Raw genomic sequence first — 19,539 nt, 5'->3', positions numbered from 1 at the left:
ATTGAACCTACAACAGCTCTTACCCTGGCATTGTGTTTGAGTACTTCCATTTCAGTTTTTTTCAGAGAAGGAATAAGAAAAATTAGGAAAGAGAGTTTAAGATCTTCCCCATTCTTAAAGCTTTGAGGAAAGTAATTGGTGAGATTTGCTCAATTGTGTGGACCAAGCAACTTTTCCTTTTTACAGGTAGTTCTCATGTGTTGGGAAAATCGGCTATACGATGCTATGATTTATGTCTACAACAGAGGCATGAACGAATTTATTAGTCCAATGGAGGTAAGATACGTTCTAACTTATATGCGTATTTAACACTGTCTATTAATGTTTTTTCCTTTCTCTCCATTTGCTTTGAATAGTTTGTTTTCATCCAATCACTTTAAAATTTCTTGTAGATTTATTAGACTTGCACCCATTGTTGTTTAGGACTTTAGATAGTCTTTAGTTTTATACCTTCTACTATTGCTTTCTTTTTTATCTGCAAAAGTAGGTATTTAAATCCCAGGGAACGATAGATAAAAGCCCAGATAGATAAAATTAAAAGCCCATTAGACTTTAAGAATTTTTCTAAAAAATTTTGATATTATTATAGCTTTTCCAAAAGGTATAAGAAACTCATTATATATATTTACTGTATAGAGTAATGGTACTATTGAGTAATATTATTTTGTAGATATATTCTTCTGGAGAAGGTCCTGAAAATGGTGGGAGGTCATGATTTGCCAATTGCTAATCTGTTGCTTTTCCTATTTCAGAATTTTATAGCATTCATTATAATTTCTTGTTCTCCTTACCATTAGAAGAGAGCATCTAAAAAGCATTAGGGCTTATTTTAAAAAGAACCAAACCCATCTTCATCTTGTTATTTCCCTTAAATTTATAGACAGAATTATGGGTTGTGGATTGTGGATGCATGTCATGCCCTGCTAGCCCATTGCTTTATTACAGTGACTTCATTACCTGGATCAGAAGACCCAGGCTTCTCCTGAAGGCATCCACTCAACTTTTTTGCATATTTAATGGACATCCAAAACCATCTTCAGTATTAAGTCAGCAGTCATTCTATGATATTTCAGTCTTCTTTAAATATATTTAGCTTGGTAGGTGAATATCCCTCTAATTCATAACTCCTTCAGTTTGGGCTGTACTTCTTGTCTCTTGGTCATTTTCCAAATGAGTGCCACAGCCCTCCCCACTGGTTTTGACCTTGACTGTCTATTTCAGATAAGTATTTTTAACATTTGCACACCTCTTAGCTGACTCTTCAGTGAGGTCCATGACCTGCGCACATGCAAAAATGTTCTCCATCCCACTATTAAACCACAATTAGGAAGAATTAATGCAGTTTCTAGTTTCTCTCAAAATAATCTGTGAAAACAGATTCTAATTTGATGCATTCTATGTTGATGAAAATGGTTGTGGGGTTTTTGTTATTGTTGCTTTTGAAGTTTTTGTTTTGTGTGGATTTTTTATTCCTCAAAATCTGGTTTGCATTTATAACTATGCATCTCAGATGGAACACTTTTCTATTGACGTTGCCTTGTTTTGTGTTGAGTAGTTTTCAAGTTAATGACTTTCAGCAGGAGCTTGGTATTTGTTATTAAATAGTCATTTGGAGATTTTAGCAGTGGGAAGTTAGATGCATCCTGTGATTGCTCTTTTATAATTCTCGGCCTATAAAAGAGATCACTGTTCAGTGTTTAAAGTTTAGCTATTTCAGTTTAAAGAGATTTAAACTGAAAATCACAGTGATTTACCAGTGATGCTACTAAAACAGTTCATGTCCACATTTAGTCATTTCAGTTTAAGGTCCAAATTAAAAGAATCTGAAAAAGAATATATATATATATATATATAACTAAATCTTTTTGCTGTACACCTGAAACTAACACAACATTGTAAATCAACTATACTCCAATATAAAATAAAAATTTAAAAATAAGAGGAACTATAGTGCCTTTTGAAATTTTCTAGATTTTCTAGAATGAAAGACAGTGTCATCATACTTGAGATGACTACCATAGTTTCTGAAATCTTTAGTTCTAGTTTTGGCTGCTTCTGAGTGCCTTGTGTTGGGAGGAACAACTTTTCCTCTACCACCTGAAACCTGAATGGTGGGGGGAGAGCTGCGAATGAACTGACAACAGGAGAAAAGACAAGGTTTATTCACAGTTGTACTGGGAGCACGCAGAAATGAGTAAATCACTGAACAACCAGAGAAGTAAAGGTTTATATACCAGTTTAACGAAATTTGGGGTGTGAGGGAGGGATTTAGGTTTTCCTTGGAAAATATGAATAGTTTTATTGAGCTTTTTGTTGCTAATGCACAGCTGGCTTTGCACCACCTCCCAGTGCTAAGGGTCAATCTTCTCCTAAATAGGAAACTCCCTCCCAGGAAGGCCAACATAGTTTTGCCATTAATCTTGTGTTTTCAGGGGCTCTGCTTACATTTAGGTGTTTCTGTGGCTGCTGACTGTTCACATGTTTTCAGCTTAAAGTAATCTTACCCTTTTGGTGGGCTATTAGGCCCTTGACTGGCTTACTATTTTTTAAAGAATAAAGCATTTTTAGGAACCTAAGCATATCTTATATTAGAAATAATGATCTCAACAAGGACCTTCTTCTAACTGGTATTTATTAAATGGTTTCTTTCAGTGAGGAATAGAACAGTAATGATTTCCCAGTGATCCTACGAAAACAGTTCATGTCCACATTAAGAGTTTTTATATTTAATCTTAATAGCAAATGACTAATTCAATCAGAGAAAGGTGATTAATAGCATAAGATTTAGATTATTTTTTAAAATATTTTTTTAAAATGATGTTGATTGTTTTCCTATTAATTTTTATGCAGAAACTTTTCAGAGTCATTGCACCTCCTTTGAATGCAGGAAAGACATTAACAGGTATTAATTTTCTAAGCCTTAATTTTTTTCTCTTTAAAAATATTATTTAAATAACAAAATTCACCAATTTTATGCGTACAGTGTGAACTTTGATAATCGTACATGATCATGTAACCACCACCATAATCAAATTTTAGAAGGAGCAATATAGTTCCTTCACACCAAAAAGTTTCCTCCTGTCCCTTGTACTCTAACCTTTCCCCACAGTCCCATCTCCAGGCAATCACTGATCTACTTTCCTTTACTGCTATTCATGTAAGTAGAATCATACACTATGTAATCTTGATCTTGGTGTTTTATTTCTTTCACTTAGCTTAATGTTTTTTAAATTCATCCATGTCGTTGCATATATTATTTTGTTCCCTTTAATTGCTTAATGGTATTCCATGGGTTGGATGTACCGTTATTTATCTGTTAACCAGTTGAAGGACATTCGAGTTGCTTCTGGATTGGAGTTATTATAAGTAATGCTGCTACGTTTGCGAATGAGTTTTGTTATGTTTTTAATTAAACTTTTTATTATGAGGAAATTGTAGATTCACATGCAGCTGTATGAAATGACACAAGAGATCCAGTATACTCTTTACCCATTTTCCCTCAGTGATAACATCTTGCAAACCTGAAGCACATCCAGATATTCACAACCAGATATTCAAATTGATAAAGTCACAATACAGAACAGTTTCATCACCACAGGTGTCCTCATGTTGTCCTTATCCTCCATCGCTGACCCCTAGCTATGAATAAGTTTCTGTGTGGGCATATGTGTTCATTCTTCTTGGGCAACTACCTAGAATGGAATGGATGGATTGTATGGTAAATGTATGTTTTACTTTCTAAGGTACTACTGTTTGGTTTTTCAAACTGGCTGTACCATTTTGCATTCCCATCAGCAATATATGAGAGTTCTGATAGCTCCGTATCCTTGCAGGCACTTGGTACTGTCAATCTTTTTACGTCTTTGAAAAAATTTATCCATTCTAGTGGGTGGATAATGGTATCACATTGTGATTTAAAATTTTATTTTCCTGGTGGTTAGTGATGTTCAGCATCTTTTCATGTGCTCTTGCCCATTCACGTATCTTTTTTGCGAATCATCTGTTTAAATCTTTTAGCACTTTTTAGAAGGGTAGGGAAGAGGTGTTATTTGACTTCATATTATTGAGTTCTAGGCATGTGAACTCCCCACCAGAGCCTGTAAGAGTTCTTTATGTAGTCTGGATACAAGACATTTTAAAATACGTGTTTCGCAAAAATTTTCTCCCAGTCCATTGCTTACCGTTTTGTTTTTTTAACCATGTTTTTCAAAGAACAAGTTTTTAATCTTCATGAGGTCCATTTTATTTATTTTTTCTTCAGTAGTTTTAGACCTTTGATGTTCCGGTTAAGAAATCTTTGTCCAACTCAACATCATAAAGATTTTATCCTTTGTTTTTTTCTAGTTTTAACACTTGTATTTAGGTTTATAATCCATTTTGAGTTAATTTTCATATATGATGCAAGGTCAAGTTCAAGGGCTTTTCCCTGTACAGTTATCGGTTCCTTTACCATTTTTTTGAAAAGATTATCTTGTTTCTATTGAATTACCTGTACACCTTTTTTGTAAAAAAAATTTTTGCTAAAAATTGATTTTTGCAAAAATCAACTGACCATATAAGTATGGGTCTATTTCTGTGCTCTTTGCTATGTTCCATTTGTCTATATGTCTATACTTATGCCAATAATATACTGTCTTGGTTGTAACTTTGTAGTAAGTCTTGAAATCAGGTACCTTAAGTCTTCCAACTTTTTTTTTTTTTTCCAAGATTGGTTTAGCTAGTCTATGTCCTTTGCCTTTCTGTATGAACTTTAAAATGAACTCAGCAGTTTTTTTTAAAAAGCTTATTTGAATTTTGTTTGGGATTGCGTTGATTCTATAGGTTAATTTGGGGAGGATTGCTGTTTTAATGCAGAGGCTTCTATGAATATGATATATTTTCCATTTATTTTGGTCTTTTAAAATCAGTTTGCTTTCTCAACTTCTGCAGAAAGACAGCTGGATTTTGATAAGGATTGCTTTGAATTGATAGATCAATTTGGGAAGTGTTGCTATCTTAGCATTATTACATCTTCCAGTCCGTGAACACAGTATATCTTTCCATTTATTTGGTCTTGTTTAATTTCTTTCAGCAATGTTTTTGCAGTTTTCAGTGTACAAGTCATATACTTCTTTTGCTGAATCTATTCCTAGTTTATTCAATTTGATGCTATTATAAATGGATTTTTTAAAAAAATTCCTTTTCAGAATGTTCATTGGTAGTGTATAGGAATAATTTTTTTTTTTTTTTTAATGTCCGCACCACGCAGCTTGTGGGATCTTAGTTCCCTGACCAGGGGTTTGAACCTGGGCTCCGGCAGTGAGTGCTGAGTCCTAACGACTGGGATGCCAGGGAATTCCCAATAAAATTGATTTTTATATTGATCTTGTATCCTGCATCCTTGCTGAATTCATTCATTAGTTCTAATTTTTTTAATAGATTCTTTAGAATTTTCTCATGTATAAGATCATGTCATCTGTAAATAGTGTTAGTTTTACTTCTTCCTTTCTAATCTGGATTTCTTTTATTTTTCTTCCCTAATTGGCCTGGATAGAACCTCCAATACAATGTTGAACAGAATTGGCAAGAGTGGACATCCTTATCTTTTTTCTTTTCTCCTAAGGGGAAAGCATTCAGTTTTTCACCATTAAATATGACATTAACTGTGGATTTTTCATAGATGGCTTTATTTTGAGAAAGTTGCCTTCTGTTCCTAGTTTGTTAAGTATTTTTAACATGGAAGAGTTGGATTTTATCAGATGCTTTTTTCTGCATCTATTAACATAATCTTGTTTATTTTATTGATACGGTTTATAAGCTTGATTGATTTTTGATTTCTGTTAAGTCAGTCTTACATTCTTGGAATAAATCCCACTTGGTCACGGGGTATAATCTTTTTTATATGTTGTTGGGTTGAGTTTGCTAATATTTGTTTTGAGAATTTTTTATGGCTATCTTAATAAAGGATATTGTTCTATAATTTTCTTTTCATATCTTTTTTTTTTTTGGTCTTGGTATCAAGTATACTTGGTATCTTGGTATACTTGCCTCATGGAATGAGTTGGGAAGTGTTCACTCTTCTGTCTTTTGGAAGAGGTTTTGAAGGATTCGTATTAATTCTTTAAATATACAGTAGAATTCATTAATGAAGCCATGTGAGCTAGGGATATTCTTTGTTTGAAGTTTTCAAATTACTAGTTCAGTCTCTGCTTGTTAAGTCTATTCAGATTATCCATTTCTTCTTGAGCCAGTTTTGGTAGTTTGCGGATTTCTAGGAATTTGTCCATTTAATCTGTTGTCTAATTTGTTGGCATATAGTGTTTATGGTATTCTCTTATAATTCCTTTTATTTTTATAAGGTCTATAGTGATGTCTCTTATTACTAATTTTCATAATTTGAGTCTTCTCTCATCTTTTCATGGTCTGTCTAGCTAACGGTTTGTCAATTTTATTGTTTTTTTTCAAAGAACCAATTCTGATTTTATTGATATTCTTTATTTTTCTTTCCTCTTTCATTTATTTCTGCTTAGTCTTATTACTTCCTTCATCTTGCTTTGGGTTTTTTTGTTGTTGTCATATTTTTTTTTTAAGTTTCTTGATGTGAAAGTCTAGATTATTGATTTGAAATCTTTCCTCTTTATTAAAATAGGTGTTTACAGCTGCAGATATCTCTCTAAGCAATGCTTTAGCTGCGTCCCATAAGTTGTGGTATGTTGTGTCTTCATTTTCATTCATCTCAAAGTATTTTCTAATTTCCCTTGTGATATTGGTTATTTAGAAGTATGCTGTTTAATTCCCACATATTTGTGAATTTCTCACATTTCTTTCTGATACTGATTTCTAATTTCATTCCATTGCAGTTAGAGAACATACTTTGTATGGTTTCTGGTTTTTTTAATTTATTGAAACTTATAATATAGCCTAATGTAAAGCCTATTCTGGAGAATATTCCAAGTGCATTTGAAAATAATGTGTTGAATGTGTTTTGTTGTTGAGTGGAATGTTCTATAGATGTCTTCTAAGTTTAGTCGGCTTATAGTTTCATTCAAAACTTCTCTTTCCTGTTCCTCTTTTGCTAATTGTTCTATCCATTATTGAAAGAGGAGTATTGAAGCATCTAAATGTTATTGTTGAAATGTCTCTTTCTCACTCTAGGTCTGTCAGCTTTTGCTTCATTTTATTTTGGGGTTTCTAATGCTCTGGCAGACAGTTTACAGTTCTGCCTTATTAGCCTTTACTTCCTGCTTATGCAAATCCTCAAAGTCATCCATAGGTTGTAGGCCTTTACAGGTCTTTCCTGCGTATGTCCACAGCCCTGTACATGCACATGTCCTTCTAGAGTTCCAGAAATATGTTGGAGCTTTTGAAAGCCCCTGCAGACCTCTCATTCTCCAGTTTTTCCTTTTAAGGTTTTTGGTGGGTCTCTAATTAGTCTCTTCTGGAGGCACTGCCTCTGGCACCTGTAAAGTTAAATAATGTGCCTTGGGGATAGGGCTGTTTGCTTAGAGTAAGCTCTGAGTCAGGACAAAAAAAAAGACAAGCCCTGAGAATGGAGCTGTTGAGTGAGCTGCCACATAGGTTAGATAGTGACAGTTCTCTTAAGGATGGGCTTTTGGGGAGCTCCAAAGGCATTTTGCCCCCTGGAGTGGTTGCTAGGTTGCTGGTGCTCACAGCTACCATAGCTGCAAGGCGGTTGGCTTCAAAGCTAAGGTGAAGCTGGGGGAAGGGGGATGGGACTAGGTAATGTTAAGCCACCATGAAGCTCACAGTTCTTACTGAGATTCAGGCATTTTTCTTGAATAAACATTCCGTGGATTATTGCAAGCCTTCAGTTAATTTCAAGAGTTCTGGAAAAGTTGATTTTGACTGTTTCTGCCAGTATTCTCTTTGCTTTCATGGAGGAGCAGATTATTGAAGGTTCTTCCTCCACCATCTCATAGGTCAGTCCCTCTGGGTTTTGGTTTTGTTTGGTTTGCTCTTTTTTCCTCTCTGTTCTTCTCCTTGGATGATTTCTATTGCTCTACTTTCAGGTTCATGCTTTGATGTAAACTCAGCTGTTAAATACACTCAGTGCATTTTTATCTTCCACAATCGTATTTTTCAGTTCTGTAATTTTTATTTGGTTCTTTTTTTTATTGTTTCTGTTTCTTTCCTGCATCTCTTCATTTCCCTGTTCAAATTTTCATGCATTGAAACATGTTTTGTTTCATTGAGGATAAATATAATAGTTGATTTAAAATTCTTATCAGTTCTAACATTTTGTTCATTTCAGGATTGGACTTGATTTTCTTTTCTTTTAAGAAAAATATGTTTTATTTTCTTGTTCCTTCACATGTTACATAATGTTACATTATGTTACATTATGTTACATTATGTTACATAATGTTACATTATGGAGATTCTGGGTTCTGTTATTTTTCTTCACTGAGAATTTTTTCTCTTTATTTTATCAGGTAATTTTCTTGGCTGGGCTTGAATTGCAGACTCTTTCTATTGTGGCTTTCTACTGTGTCTCCAGTCTCTTCTCAAAAGGTCCTTTGTCTTTAGCTGGTCTGCTTTGATTCTGTCCCACGTGTGTGGCTTAGGGATCAGTCAGTGATGAAGGTAGTCAAGTTTGAGGATCCTCTTTCTGGCTTTCTTTTTGCAAGATTCTGCCAGTCTGTTTACTGTTCACATGTCCTACCTTCTCTATTTCCCCAACCAGAAAAATTGCTGGTTTTCCCATGTGAACCCCCAGCTGCTGCTGTGCTTGCCACACAGACTGCACTTAGTCAGAGGCTGAAAGCCTGTGATGGTAATTTACTTGTATACCTCCCTGTCTCCTCTCCTCTGAGCACATGAACTCCACAGCAGAGCTTGTCTGCTTCTCTTCACACTTCAGGACCTTCAGGGAGGGAACTCCAGTTGTGGTTCTGACTTTTTCTGTATGGCTGAGCTGCTTTGACTGTTGTTTGTACATGGTGGTTTAGGGATCAGTCACGGATGTGGGTAGATAGTTTGGAGATCCCCTCTTTGACTCTTTCCCTTTTGGGCTTCCCCTAGTCTCTTCCACATTCATGGTTTCCTGGCTTCACTTTTCTGGTCCCCTGTGCCAGAAAGATTAGGAGTTCTCCATCCCCCACCGCCTCTGTGTGAAGTTACTTGTGTGGCTGCCAGTCTGTCCTCTTACCAGTGAGTGTGAACTCCCTGCCAGACTTGTCTACTTCTATTCCCTCTTCAGTAGCTTCAGGTAGCGTTTCGTATTATGTCCAGGTTTTGTAGGGTTTTTTTCTGTAAGGACAGGAGCACGGAGGATAATTTGGTAGAGTCTTAGTCCCTCTTTAGTCTTAGTCTGTTTTCAGTTGCCCTGAAACTAATCCTTTTGAAACAAACTTGAAAATTGTCTTCCACATAATATATGTAGCAGAAGTTAAAGTAGACTCTTAAGAACTCCAACCAACAAGGACCTACTTTAAAAAAAAAAAAAAAAGACTATTAAGAATTCCAAATGGAGTGGATGAGCTTTTGCAACAGAAGATTGTCTAAAAAAAGATTTTGGGGAGAGAAAAGTAGAAAGGGGGTCAGGAAAATTAAATGCTGTGTCAATTCAGTATATATTTACAAAGCATTTCCATGTTCCAGATGCTGTGCTGGATGCTAGGAATACAGAGATAGACAGACTCCATGCCCTTGAACTCATAGTAATGGAATAATGGAGATGGATATGTTAAACAAGTAAATTTAACTCTCTCTAGGAATATCGTGAGCTAGATGCATCCTATCTGAAATTTCTAGCAATAAAGGTTTATCTAATTAGCCAATAAACATGAACGTGTTATATCTGTAAAGTGACTGCTACCATGTACCATGCTAATTGAGTTGGATCAAGTAACATTTGGGACTTCTGGTTTTTGGTCTAGCAGGGAAAGAATTTAGAAGTCACCACTCTGTCCTACCAACAAGTAGAAAGCTCAACAAACTGAAAAATCAACAATTCTTCTTAGATCTGCCAGAGAAGTAAGGTCACAGGCCAAACCATTGCACCAAAAACTAGAGAGACAGGCAGATGCAGAGAATCACAACTGACAGGATCAGACATCTCTGCAGGAACCAGTGCTAGGGTAGGAAAATCTGAACTGCAGTTGATGGTTTGTTGCAGGCTCAATGTGAACAAGTCTGAAATTTAAAAACTCCAGGAGGACCCAGTCATAGGGAAGCCTCCACACTTTTGTGAAATTTACCTCCAGGACTGCTACTGGATTCTCACAGTGATCATCAGAGAAAAATCCCTTGTGCTTCTGCAGGGGGATGGGGGAAAGGAACCATTTTGAAATATGTCAGAGTATTCTGTGTTTCTTAACTAAAGCCGGCCTTCAGGAAACACTATTTTGCTGAAACTTGACCTGCTGTGGGTTTATCAGAGCTGAACTTACCTGGGAGAAGGAAAATACCCAACTCCAACACCTTCAACCCATTCTGTCCACCTAAGGGGGAAAAAAACTGAGAAGCACTGGTGAAGTTCACATTCCAGGGTCACAGGTTTACCAAAAGACTGAGACCTAATCAAGACTATAGAACACTTCCCTCTCTTCACACCTTACTACCACATTACTAAAGATATATTTACTGTAGTGCCTTTTACCCAGTGCATCATGTGTGCCTTTCAAAAATTACAAGGCAGATTAAAAGGCAAAAAAGTTGAAGAGTTTGAAGTTTGCAGAGACAGAACAAACATCAAAACTAGACTTAGATGTGGCAGGAGTATTGGAATTATTAGACCAGGAATTAAAAAAAAATACTATGATTAATATATTAAGGGATTTAATGGAAAAAGTAGACAACATGCAAGAACAGGTGGATAATATAAGCAGAGAGATGGAAATTCTAAGAAAGAATCAAAAATAAATGTTAAACATCAAAAACAATGTAGCAGAAGTGAAGAATGCCTTTGATGGTCTCATTAGTAGACTAGACACACATCTGGGGAAAGAATCTCTGAACTTGGGGATATAGCATTAGAAAGTTCTAGAACTGAAAAGCAAAGAGAAGAATACTGAAAAAAAAGTAGAACAGAATATGCAAGAACTATAGGACAATTACAAAATGTGTAACATACACGTAATGGGAATATCAGAAGGAGAAGAAAGGGAGAAAGGAACAGAAGCAATATTTGAAACAATAATGACTGAGGATTTCCCCAGATAATGTCAGACACCAAACCATAGATCCAGGAAGCTTAGAGTACACCAAGCAGGATAAATAGGAAAAAAAAAAAAAAGAGAGAAAACAAAACAAAAAACCCTACAAGTAGGCATGTATTCAAACAGCAGAAAATAAAAGGTAAAGAGAGAATAAAATATTTAAGGTTTTGAGAGAAAAACCCACCAACATAGAATTTTGTACCCTGAGGAATTCTTCAAAAGCAGAAGAGAAATAAAGACTTTCTCAGACAAACAAAAATTGAGGGAATTTGTTACCAATAGAAATGTCTTGCAAGAAATGTTAAAAGAAGTTCTTTAGAGAGAAAGAAAATAATATAGATAAGAAATCTGGATCCAAGAAGGGAGGAGCATCAGAGAATGATTAGTAAAGGTAGAATAAAAACTTACATTTTTCTTACTCTTAATTGAGCCATCAGATAACACTTTATTCAAAATAATAATAGCAATAGTGTATTTGATATTATATGCGTGTGTGTTTATGCTTATGTATAAATGAAATGAATGACAGCAAGGATACAGTTATAGGAGGGAGGAATTAGGACTATTTTGTTATTATAAGGTCCTTGTACTACCCATGAAGCAGTATAGTGCTATTTGGAAGTAGGTTTGGATTAGTTGTAAATGTATGCTGCAAACTTGAGGGCAACAACTAAAAATAGACACATAATAGATGTAATATGAAAGGGGAGAAAATGGAGTCATATAAAATACTCAGTTAAGACTACAAAAGGCAGAAAAAGTTGGAATAAAGGACAAAATTTGGAATAAAGAACAAGAAATAGAAAACAGTAACAATATGGTAGATATTAATCCAACTATGTTAATAATCATTTTAAATATCAGTAGTCTGTACCAATTAAAAGAGATTGTTAAAATGGATTAAAAAACAAGAACCAACTAAGTGTTGGGTATAAGAAACCCATTTTAAATATGAAGACACATTAAGTAAATAAATGGAAAAAGGTGTACTATAATAATACTACTCAAAAGAAAGCTGGAGTAGCTGTATTAATTTCAGACACAGCCAACTTCAGAGCAAAGAAAATTATCAAGGATAAAGAGAGGCATTACACAATACTCCAAGAAGACGTAATGATCCTTAATCTGTGTGCACCTAACAACAGTGTCAAAATACACGAGGCAAAAACTGATAGAATAGCAAGGAGAAATAGGTAAATCCACTGTTATAGTTGGAGACTTTTAACACCCCTCTATCAGAAATGGACAGATCCTGCAGGCAGAAAATCAGTAAGGACATAGTTGAGCTGAAGTTATGAACTAAGCACCATCATTCAGCCGGATACTACTGGTATCTATAGGCTCCTTTATCCAACAGTAACACATTACACATTCTTCTCAAGCTCACATGAATCATTCACCAAGATAGACCATGTTCTGGGTCATAAAACACACCTCAACAAACTTAAGAGAATAGAAATCATATAATGCTTGCTCTCAGACCACAGTGGAATTAAACTAGAAAATACTAGGAGAAAGAAAGCTGGAAAGTTCCCAAATACTTGGAAATTAAACAACATATTTCTAAGTAATAATGGACAAAGGAGAAATCTCAAGAGAAATTTAAGAGTAATTTGAACTAAATGAAAATGCTTACAAAAATTTGTGAGATGCAGCAAAAGCAGTGCTTGGAGGGAAATTTATAACATTGAATTCATATAGCAGAAAAGAAAAAGATCTAAAATCAATACTCTAAGCTTCTACCTTAGGAATTTGGAAAAAGAAGAACAAATCAAATCCAAAGTGAGCAGAAGAAAAGAAAAGAAAAATTAGAGCAGAAATTAATAAAATTGAAAACAGGAAATCAGTTGAGAAAATTGTTGATTTGGGGGGATTTGGTTAAAACCAAAAGCTGTTTCTTTGAAAAGATCAATAAAATCTATAAGCCTCCAGTCAGGCTAACTTAGATAAAAAGGAGAGAAGACACAAATTACTAATATCAAAAATGAAAGAGGGGACAACTGTACAGATCCCATGGGCATTAAAAGGATAATGAAAGAATATTATGAACAATTCTGTGCTCATAAATTTGATAACCTGGATGCAACAGGCCAGTTTTTTTTTTTTCTTTTTTTTTTTTTTGTGGTACGCGGGCCTCTCACTGTTGTGGCCTCTCCCATTGCGGAGCACAGGCTCGGACGCACAGGCTCAGCGGCCATGGCTCACGGGCCCAGCCGCTCCGCATCATGTGGGATCTTCCCGGACCGGGGCACGAACCCGTGTCCCCTGCATTGGCAGGCGGACTCTCAACCACTGCGCCACCAGGGGAGCCCCCCAGGCCAGTTTTTTGAGATATAAAATTTGCCAAAACTCACACAAGAAGAAACAGACAATCTGAATAAGCCTGTATCTATTAAAGAAATTGAACCAGTAATTAATAACCTTCTAAAACAGAAAGCACCAGGCCCAGATGTGTTTCACTGGTGAATTTTACCAACCATTTAAGGGAGAAATTATGCCAGTTCTCTATAATCTCTTCAGAAGACAGGGCTCAGGGAATACTTTCTAACGTTTTCTATGAGGCCTGCATTACCCTAATACCAAAATCAAAGACATTACAAGGAAAGAAAACTTACAGACCAGTATCTCTCATGAACATAGACGCAAAAATTCTCAACAAAATATTAGCAAATTGAATCCAACAAGCTATAAAAAGAATTATACACCACAACTGAGATTTTATACCAGGTATGCAAGGCTGCTTCAACATTTGAAAATTAATGTATTCCATCACATCAGTAGGCTAGAGAAGAAAAATCACATGATCATATATCAGTAGATGCCGAAAAAGCATTTAACAAAGTCCAACTCCCATTCATGATAAAAACTCTCAGCAAAGTGGGAATAGAGGAAAACTTCCTCAACTCGATAAAGAAAATGTACAGAAACCCTACAGCTAATGTCATACTTATTGATGAGAAACAATGGTGGGAAACAGGGCAAGGATGTCCTCTTCTTACCACTGCTTTTCAACATCATACTGAAAGTCCTAGCTAATGCAAAAAGACAAGAAAAGCAAATAAATGGTATAACGATTTGGAAGGAGAAATAAAACTGTCTTTGTTTACAGGTGACATGATCATTTATGTAGAAAGTCTGAAAGAACTGACCCCAAAACTCCTGGAACTAATAAACAGTTGTTGCAAGTTTACACATACAAAGTTAATATACAGAAGGCAGTCACTTTACTGTATACCTGCAGTGAACAAGTGGAATTTGAAATTAAAAACACATTACCATTTATATTAGCACCCTGAAAACTGAGATACTTATGTATAAATCTGACAAAGTTTGTACAAGATCTGTATGAGGAAAACTACAAAACTCTGATGAAAGATATCAAAGAACTAAGTAAATGGAGAGATGTTCTGTGTTCATGGATAGGAGGACTCAATACTGTCAAGATGTCATTTTGTCCCAAGTTGATCTACAGATTCAGTGCAATCCCAGTCAAAATCCCAGCAAGTTATTTTTTTTTTGGATATTAACAAACTGATTCTGAAATTTATATGGAGAAGGGAAAGACCCAGAATAGCTAAGGCAGTATTTAGACAGAAGAACAAAGTTGGAGGACTAACACTACCTGACTTCAAGACTTAATATAAAGCTACTATAATCAAGACAGTGTGGTATTGGCAAAAGAATAAAAAAGAAAGATCGGTAGAACAAAATAGCTCTGAAATAGACTCTCATAAGCATAGACAACTGATCTTTGAAGAAGCAAAGGCAATACATTTGTGTAAAGATAGTCTTTTCAACAAATGGTGCTGGAACATCCGGACATCCACACGCAAAGAAGTTGACTCTAGACACAGACCTTACACTCTTCACAAAAATTAATTCAAAGCACATCATAGACCTAATTGGAAAATGCAAAACTATAAAATATCTAGACGGTAACGCAGGCAGTAACCTAATTGACTGTAGTTACGGTGATGAATTTTTAGATACAACACCATCCATGAAAGAAAGATTATTATCCATGAAAGAAGTATTGATAATCTGGGCTTCATTAAAATTAAAAGCTTTTGCTCTGCAAAACAGAATGTCAAGAGAATGAGAAGATAATCCACAGACTGGGAGAAAATATTTGCAAGAGACTGTTAACCAAAGTATACAAATAACTCTTAAAACTTGACAATAAGAAAATGAATAACGTGGACTTCCCTGGTGGCACAGTGGTTAGGAATCTGCCTGCCAATGCAGGGGACATGAGTTTGAGCCCTGGTCCAGGAAGATCCCACATGCTGCGGAGCAACTAAGCCCGTGTGCCACAACTACTGAGCCTGTGCTCTAGAGCCTGCGAGCCACACTGTTGAGCCTGCGTACCACAACTACTGAAGCCCGTGCACCTAGAGTCTGTGCTCTGCAACAGAGAAGCCACCACAATGAGAAGCCCGTGCACTGCAACAAAGAATAGCCCCCGCTCACCACAACTAGAGAAAGCCCGCACACAGCAACGAAGACCCAACGCATCCAAAAATAAAATAAATAAATGAATAAATTTATTAAAAAATAGAAAATGAATAATGTGATTAAAAAATGAGCAAAGACCTGAACACACATCTCACCAAAGAAGATATACAGATGGCAGGTAAGCATATTGAAAGATGTTCAACATCATCAGGGAATTACGAATTAAAACAACAGTGGGATACCAGTACAACATACCTATTAGAATGGCTGAAATCTGGAACATCCACAACACCAAATGCTGGCTAGGATGTGGAGCAATAGGAACTCTCATGTATTGCTGGTGGGAGTGCAAAATGGTACAGCCACTGTGGAAGACAGTTTGGCAATTGCTTATAAAACTAAACATACTCTTACTGTACGATCCAGCAGTTACACTCCTTTACCCAAAGGTGTTGAATATTTATCCACACAAAGACCTCCGCACAGATGTTGATAGTAGCGCTCTTCATAATTGCCCAGACTTGGAAGCAACCAAGATACTCTTAAGAAGGTGAATGGGTGAATAAAGTGTGGTACATCCATACAATGGAATCTTATTCAGTACTAAAGGTAAATGAACTATCAAGCCATGAAAAGACTTGGAGGAAACTTAAATGCATTGCTAAGTGAAAGAAGCCAGTCTGAAAATGTTACATCACGTATGATTCCGATTATATGACATTGTGGAAAAGGCAAAACCATGGAGACAGTAAAAGGATCAGCGTTTGTTAGGGGTTGGGGGCAATGGAGGGATGAATAGGTAGAGCACAGGATTTTTAGGGCATTGAAACTATTCTGTATGATACTATAATGGTGGATATATGTCATTATACATTTGTCAAAGCGCGTAGAATGTACAACACCAAAAGTGAACCTTAATATGAACTGTGGGCTTTAGGTGGTAATGATGTGCCAGTGTACATTCATTGATTATAAGAAATGTCGCACTGGTGCAGGGTGTTGTCAGTTGGGGGGTCGTGTGGTGTGGGGATCAAGGGGTAGATGGGAAATCTCTATACCTTCCTCTGGGTTTTGCTGTGAACATAATTAAAACTTCTCTAAAAAACAACGTTTATTGATTCGAAAAATGGAATTGAAGCAGAATGTAATTATTCATACAATTTTGAGCAATTCAAGTTTATTTGCACTTACAACAACACAGATTTGGAGTATTTATAAAGGATTATTGATTAAGAGATATACACTTGCTTGCATTATTCCAGTATTCATGTCAAAAGTAGAAATTTCAGTTCATCAGTATTACCAACTACAGATTCCTGTAATCTGCACACTGTAAGGCTTACTGATCATTTCACCCACTCCTGATGCTCTTACACTATTCTTTGTTAACTTTGATCTTTTAGCCTAAAACTTAGTCTAATTATGTTTCCAATTTCTTTTAACCAAGAAATAGGTTTATACTACCAGATGACAGAATCTTACATTTTAGATGTAACTTAGGATACAAAGGGTCCGAAAGAGTGTTTAATCTTAAGTTTCTTAAACATTTGTGAACAAGAGTCCATGTTACAAATAAGAAGACATTATAGTTATGCCTTAATATTAATTAGTGAATTCAGCAACTCATTGCCTGCTCAATACCTTCCCTGCGTCCAAGCTATTCGTTAAGCCAACAATACACAGACCTCTACACTAAGATTTATACCTTCTACATGTACCTTTGAATGACTCATTGATTTTGTGTCTGTGAAAAGACTTTAAAGGAAATTCTAAAAATAATAATAATTAAAGCGGTCTTATCTCACTTTTCTATTGTTTGGGAATATACCTGCCTGACCTCAAATGCCAAGTTTTATTTTTTGTTTCCACATAAAGATTATATTTCTGAAAAGATTTTGAGAGAGAATTGCTAAAGATACTTCTCTATTTTAGATGAGCAAGTTGTTATGGGCAACAAGCTTCTTGTATATATTAGGTAAGAGATTTTTAATTTATTTATGTGTGTATGCTTCTTTTACAGAATTTCTCCTATATTCTTAGAGGTACTGTCATCTATTATCTGTACAGTGCTTTTCGTTTTTCAGTGTTCTTTCACGTATAGCAGTGCTTCTGAACGGTGGGTGATTCTGTCCCCCATCCCCCCTCCCCTCCGCCAGACATTTGCAATGCCTAAAGACCTTTTAGCTTTGTCACAGCTGGGGTGGAGTAGAGATGCTACTGGTATCTGGTGGATAGAGGCCAGGGATGCTGCTGAGCATCCTGTAATGTACAGGGTAGTCCCCACAACAAAGAATTCTCTCTCCCAAAGTATCAATAGGGCAGAGGTTGAGAAACCCTGATACAGAGTATTTTACTTTTACTACCAACAAGTCTGTGAGATATGTATTTATCCGTATTTTATATATAAGGGCAAGAGATTAGTTTGCATCACAAAGAAGTTAGTGACAGAAGTGAGCTGAAATGTTCATGTCCTTACTCCTGGAACAGAGTTCTTCCAATAGACTATGCAGGGCAGGCTCAGAACTGTGTCCCGATAGAGTTTTACATAGATAACTGGCTGGCAGACAGGCAGGAAGGTGGCAGAACTTGCTGGCACATCATTTTAGCTTCTGTATGCATCAGAGTTAACTTCGAGACCTATTTCATATCTGTTACATTGTTTTTTTAGTGTAGAAGAAAATGTATAGCATTTACCTAGTACTTTATCTTCTGTACTTTAAACTTTTAAGAATATGCAGGTATCTAGCTGTCTCTAACATTCAAAATTGATGACTGCTTCAAATTCACTTAAAATTCACTTCCCCCTACCCCCAGCTGCCAAAATGAGGGCATATTCAGGAGACATTTTTATAATCCAGCCCACAAAGCAAGTCGTTAGCCATTAGGAAGGTCTGATTTGGAGGTGAAGCTGTACAGTTAATTTCTCATGAGATTCTAATTCTCCCTGAAGGCTTGTCTGACTACAGATAGTTTTTAGCCTAGCTCATTCCCCATCTTTATTCACCATTCTTAGAACCACTGGATTTAAAAGTCTCTGAGGGGCTTCCTTGGTGGCGCAGTGGTTGAGGGTCCGCCTGCCGATGCAGGGAACACGGGTTCGTGCCCCGGTCCGGGAGGATCCCATGTGCTGTGGAGCGGCTGGGCCCGTGAGCCGTGGCCGCTGAGCCTGCGCGTCCGGAGCCTGTGCTCCGCGGCGGGAGAGGCCACAGTGGTGAGAGGCCCGCGTACTGCAAAAAAAAAAAAAAAAAAAAAAAGTATAATGATGCTGTTAGTCTCTTTCCAGATGCTGGATATGAGACTTTTAGGTAATCTGTCCTTATTCCTTCTTGCCCATTTAGTGCAGCTTGAGTTTTTCTTAGGAAAAATAAGAAAAAAGGAAAGCTGTTACTCAGTTACAGGGTGTATTATTTCACCACCATCTCTGCTGCCCACATTTTCTGAACTGGCTATCATCTTGATCTGGGCTTGGACCTGACCTAACTGACAAAAGCTGAGCCTGCTCAAACTTCAAACTACTATCTTGGGTTTGAGAAACAATGTGTTCCCGGGAGGTTATTTAGCCCATTATAAGTCACCAAATGTGTTCTCTTTCTTCTCTTCTCTTCTAGCTGTTGTCTAGCAGGTCGTGCCTATCCCCTTGGTGACATCCCTGAAGATCTTGTTCCCTTGGTTAAAAACCAGGTTGGTGCTATTTTCATAGCGTTTTTACTCTCTTGTTAAAATGCAGTAAAGACAAATTGTAATAGAGGGTTACACATGGGTCAGGAGTTATCAGCTGTGACAGGAGAGAGGCTACATACCATCATTGAAGCCAGTAATTATAGCTGAGAGAGGTTAGAGAAGTTATAACACAGTGGCAATTTAAAGTAAATTCAACCTGCTTTTATTTTATCCAAATGGGAAACATTGCTTCAGCAAGATACTT

General features: G+C 36.3%; 1 protein-coding gene across 7 annotated transcripts in view; it reads left to right on the top strand.

Moving 5' to 3' along the window:
• Positions 1 to 19,539, top strand: part of VPS8 (VPS8 subunit of CORVET complex) — a 299,574-nt gene that overhangs the window by 116,087 nt on the left and 163,948 nt on the right. For all 7 annotated transcript variants that reach the window (XM_029215384.1, XM_029215383.1, XM_029215387.1 and 4 more), the window contains 4 exons: positions 187 to 276; positions 2,851 to 2,902; positions 17,547 to 17,589; positions 19,223 to 19,295. In XM_029215384.1, coding sequence (XP_029071217.1) covers positions 187 to 276; positions 2,851 to 2,902; positions 17,547 to 17,589; positions 19,223 to 19,295 — 258 coding nt within the window. The remainder of the gene's footprint in view (positions 1 to 186; positions 277 to 2,850; positions 2,903 to 17,546; positions 17,590 to 19,222; positions 19,296 to 19,539) is intronic.

Source organism: Monodon monoceros, unplaced genomic scaffold, assembly GCF_005190385.1.
Source record: "Monodon monoceros isolate NGI ecotype Baffin Bay Population unplaced genomic scaffold, NGI_Narwhal_1 Super_Scaffold_11, whole genome shotgun sequence".
Classification (NCBI taxonomy): domain Eukaryota; kingdom Metazoa; phylum Chordata; class Mammalia; order Artiodactyla; family Monodontidae; genus Monodon; species Monodon monoceros.
The sequence above is the reverse complement of the archived record's forward strand: the minus strand, read 5'-3'. Positions and strand labels throughout refer to the sequence as shown.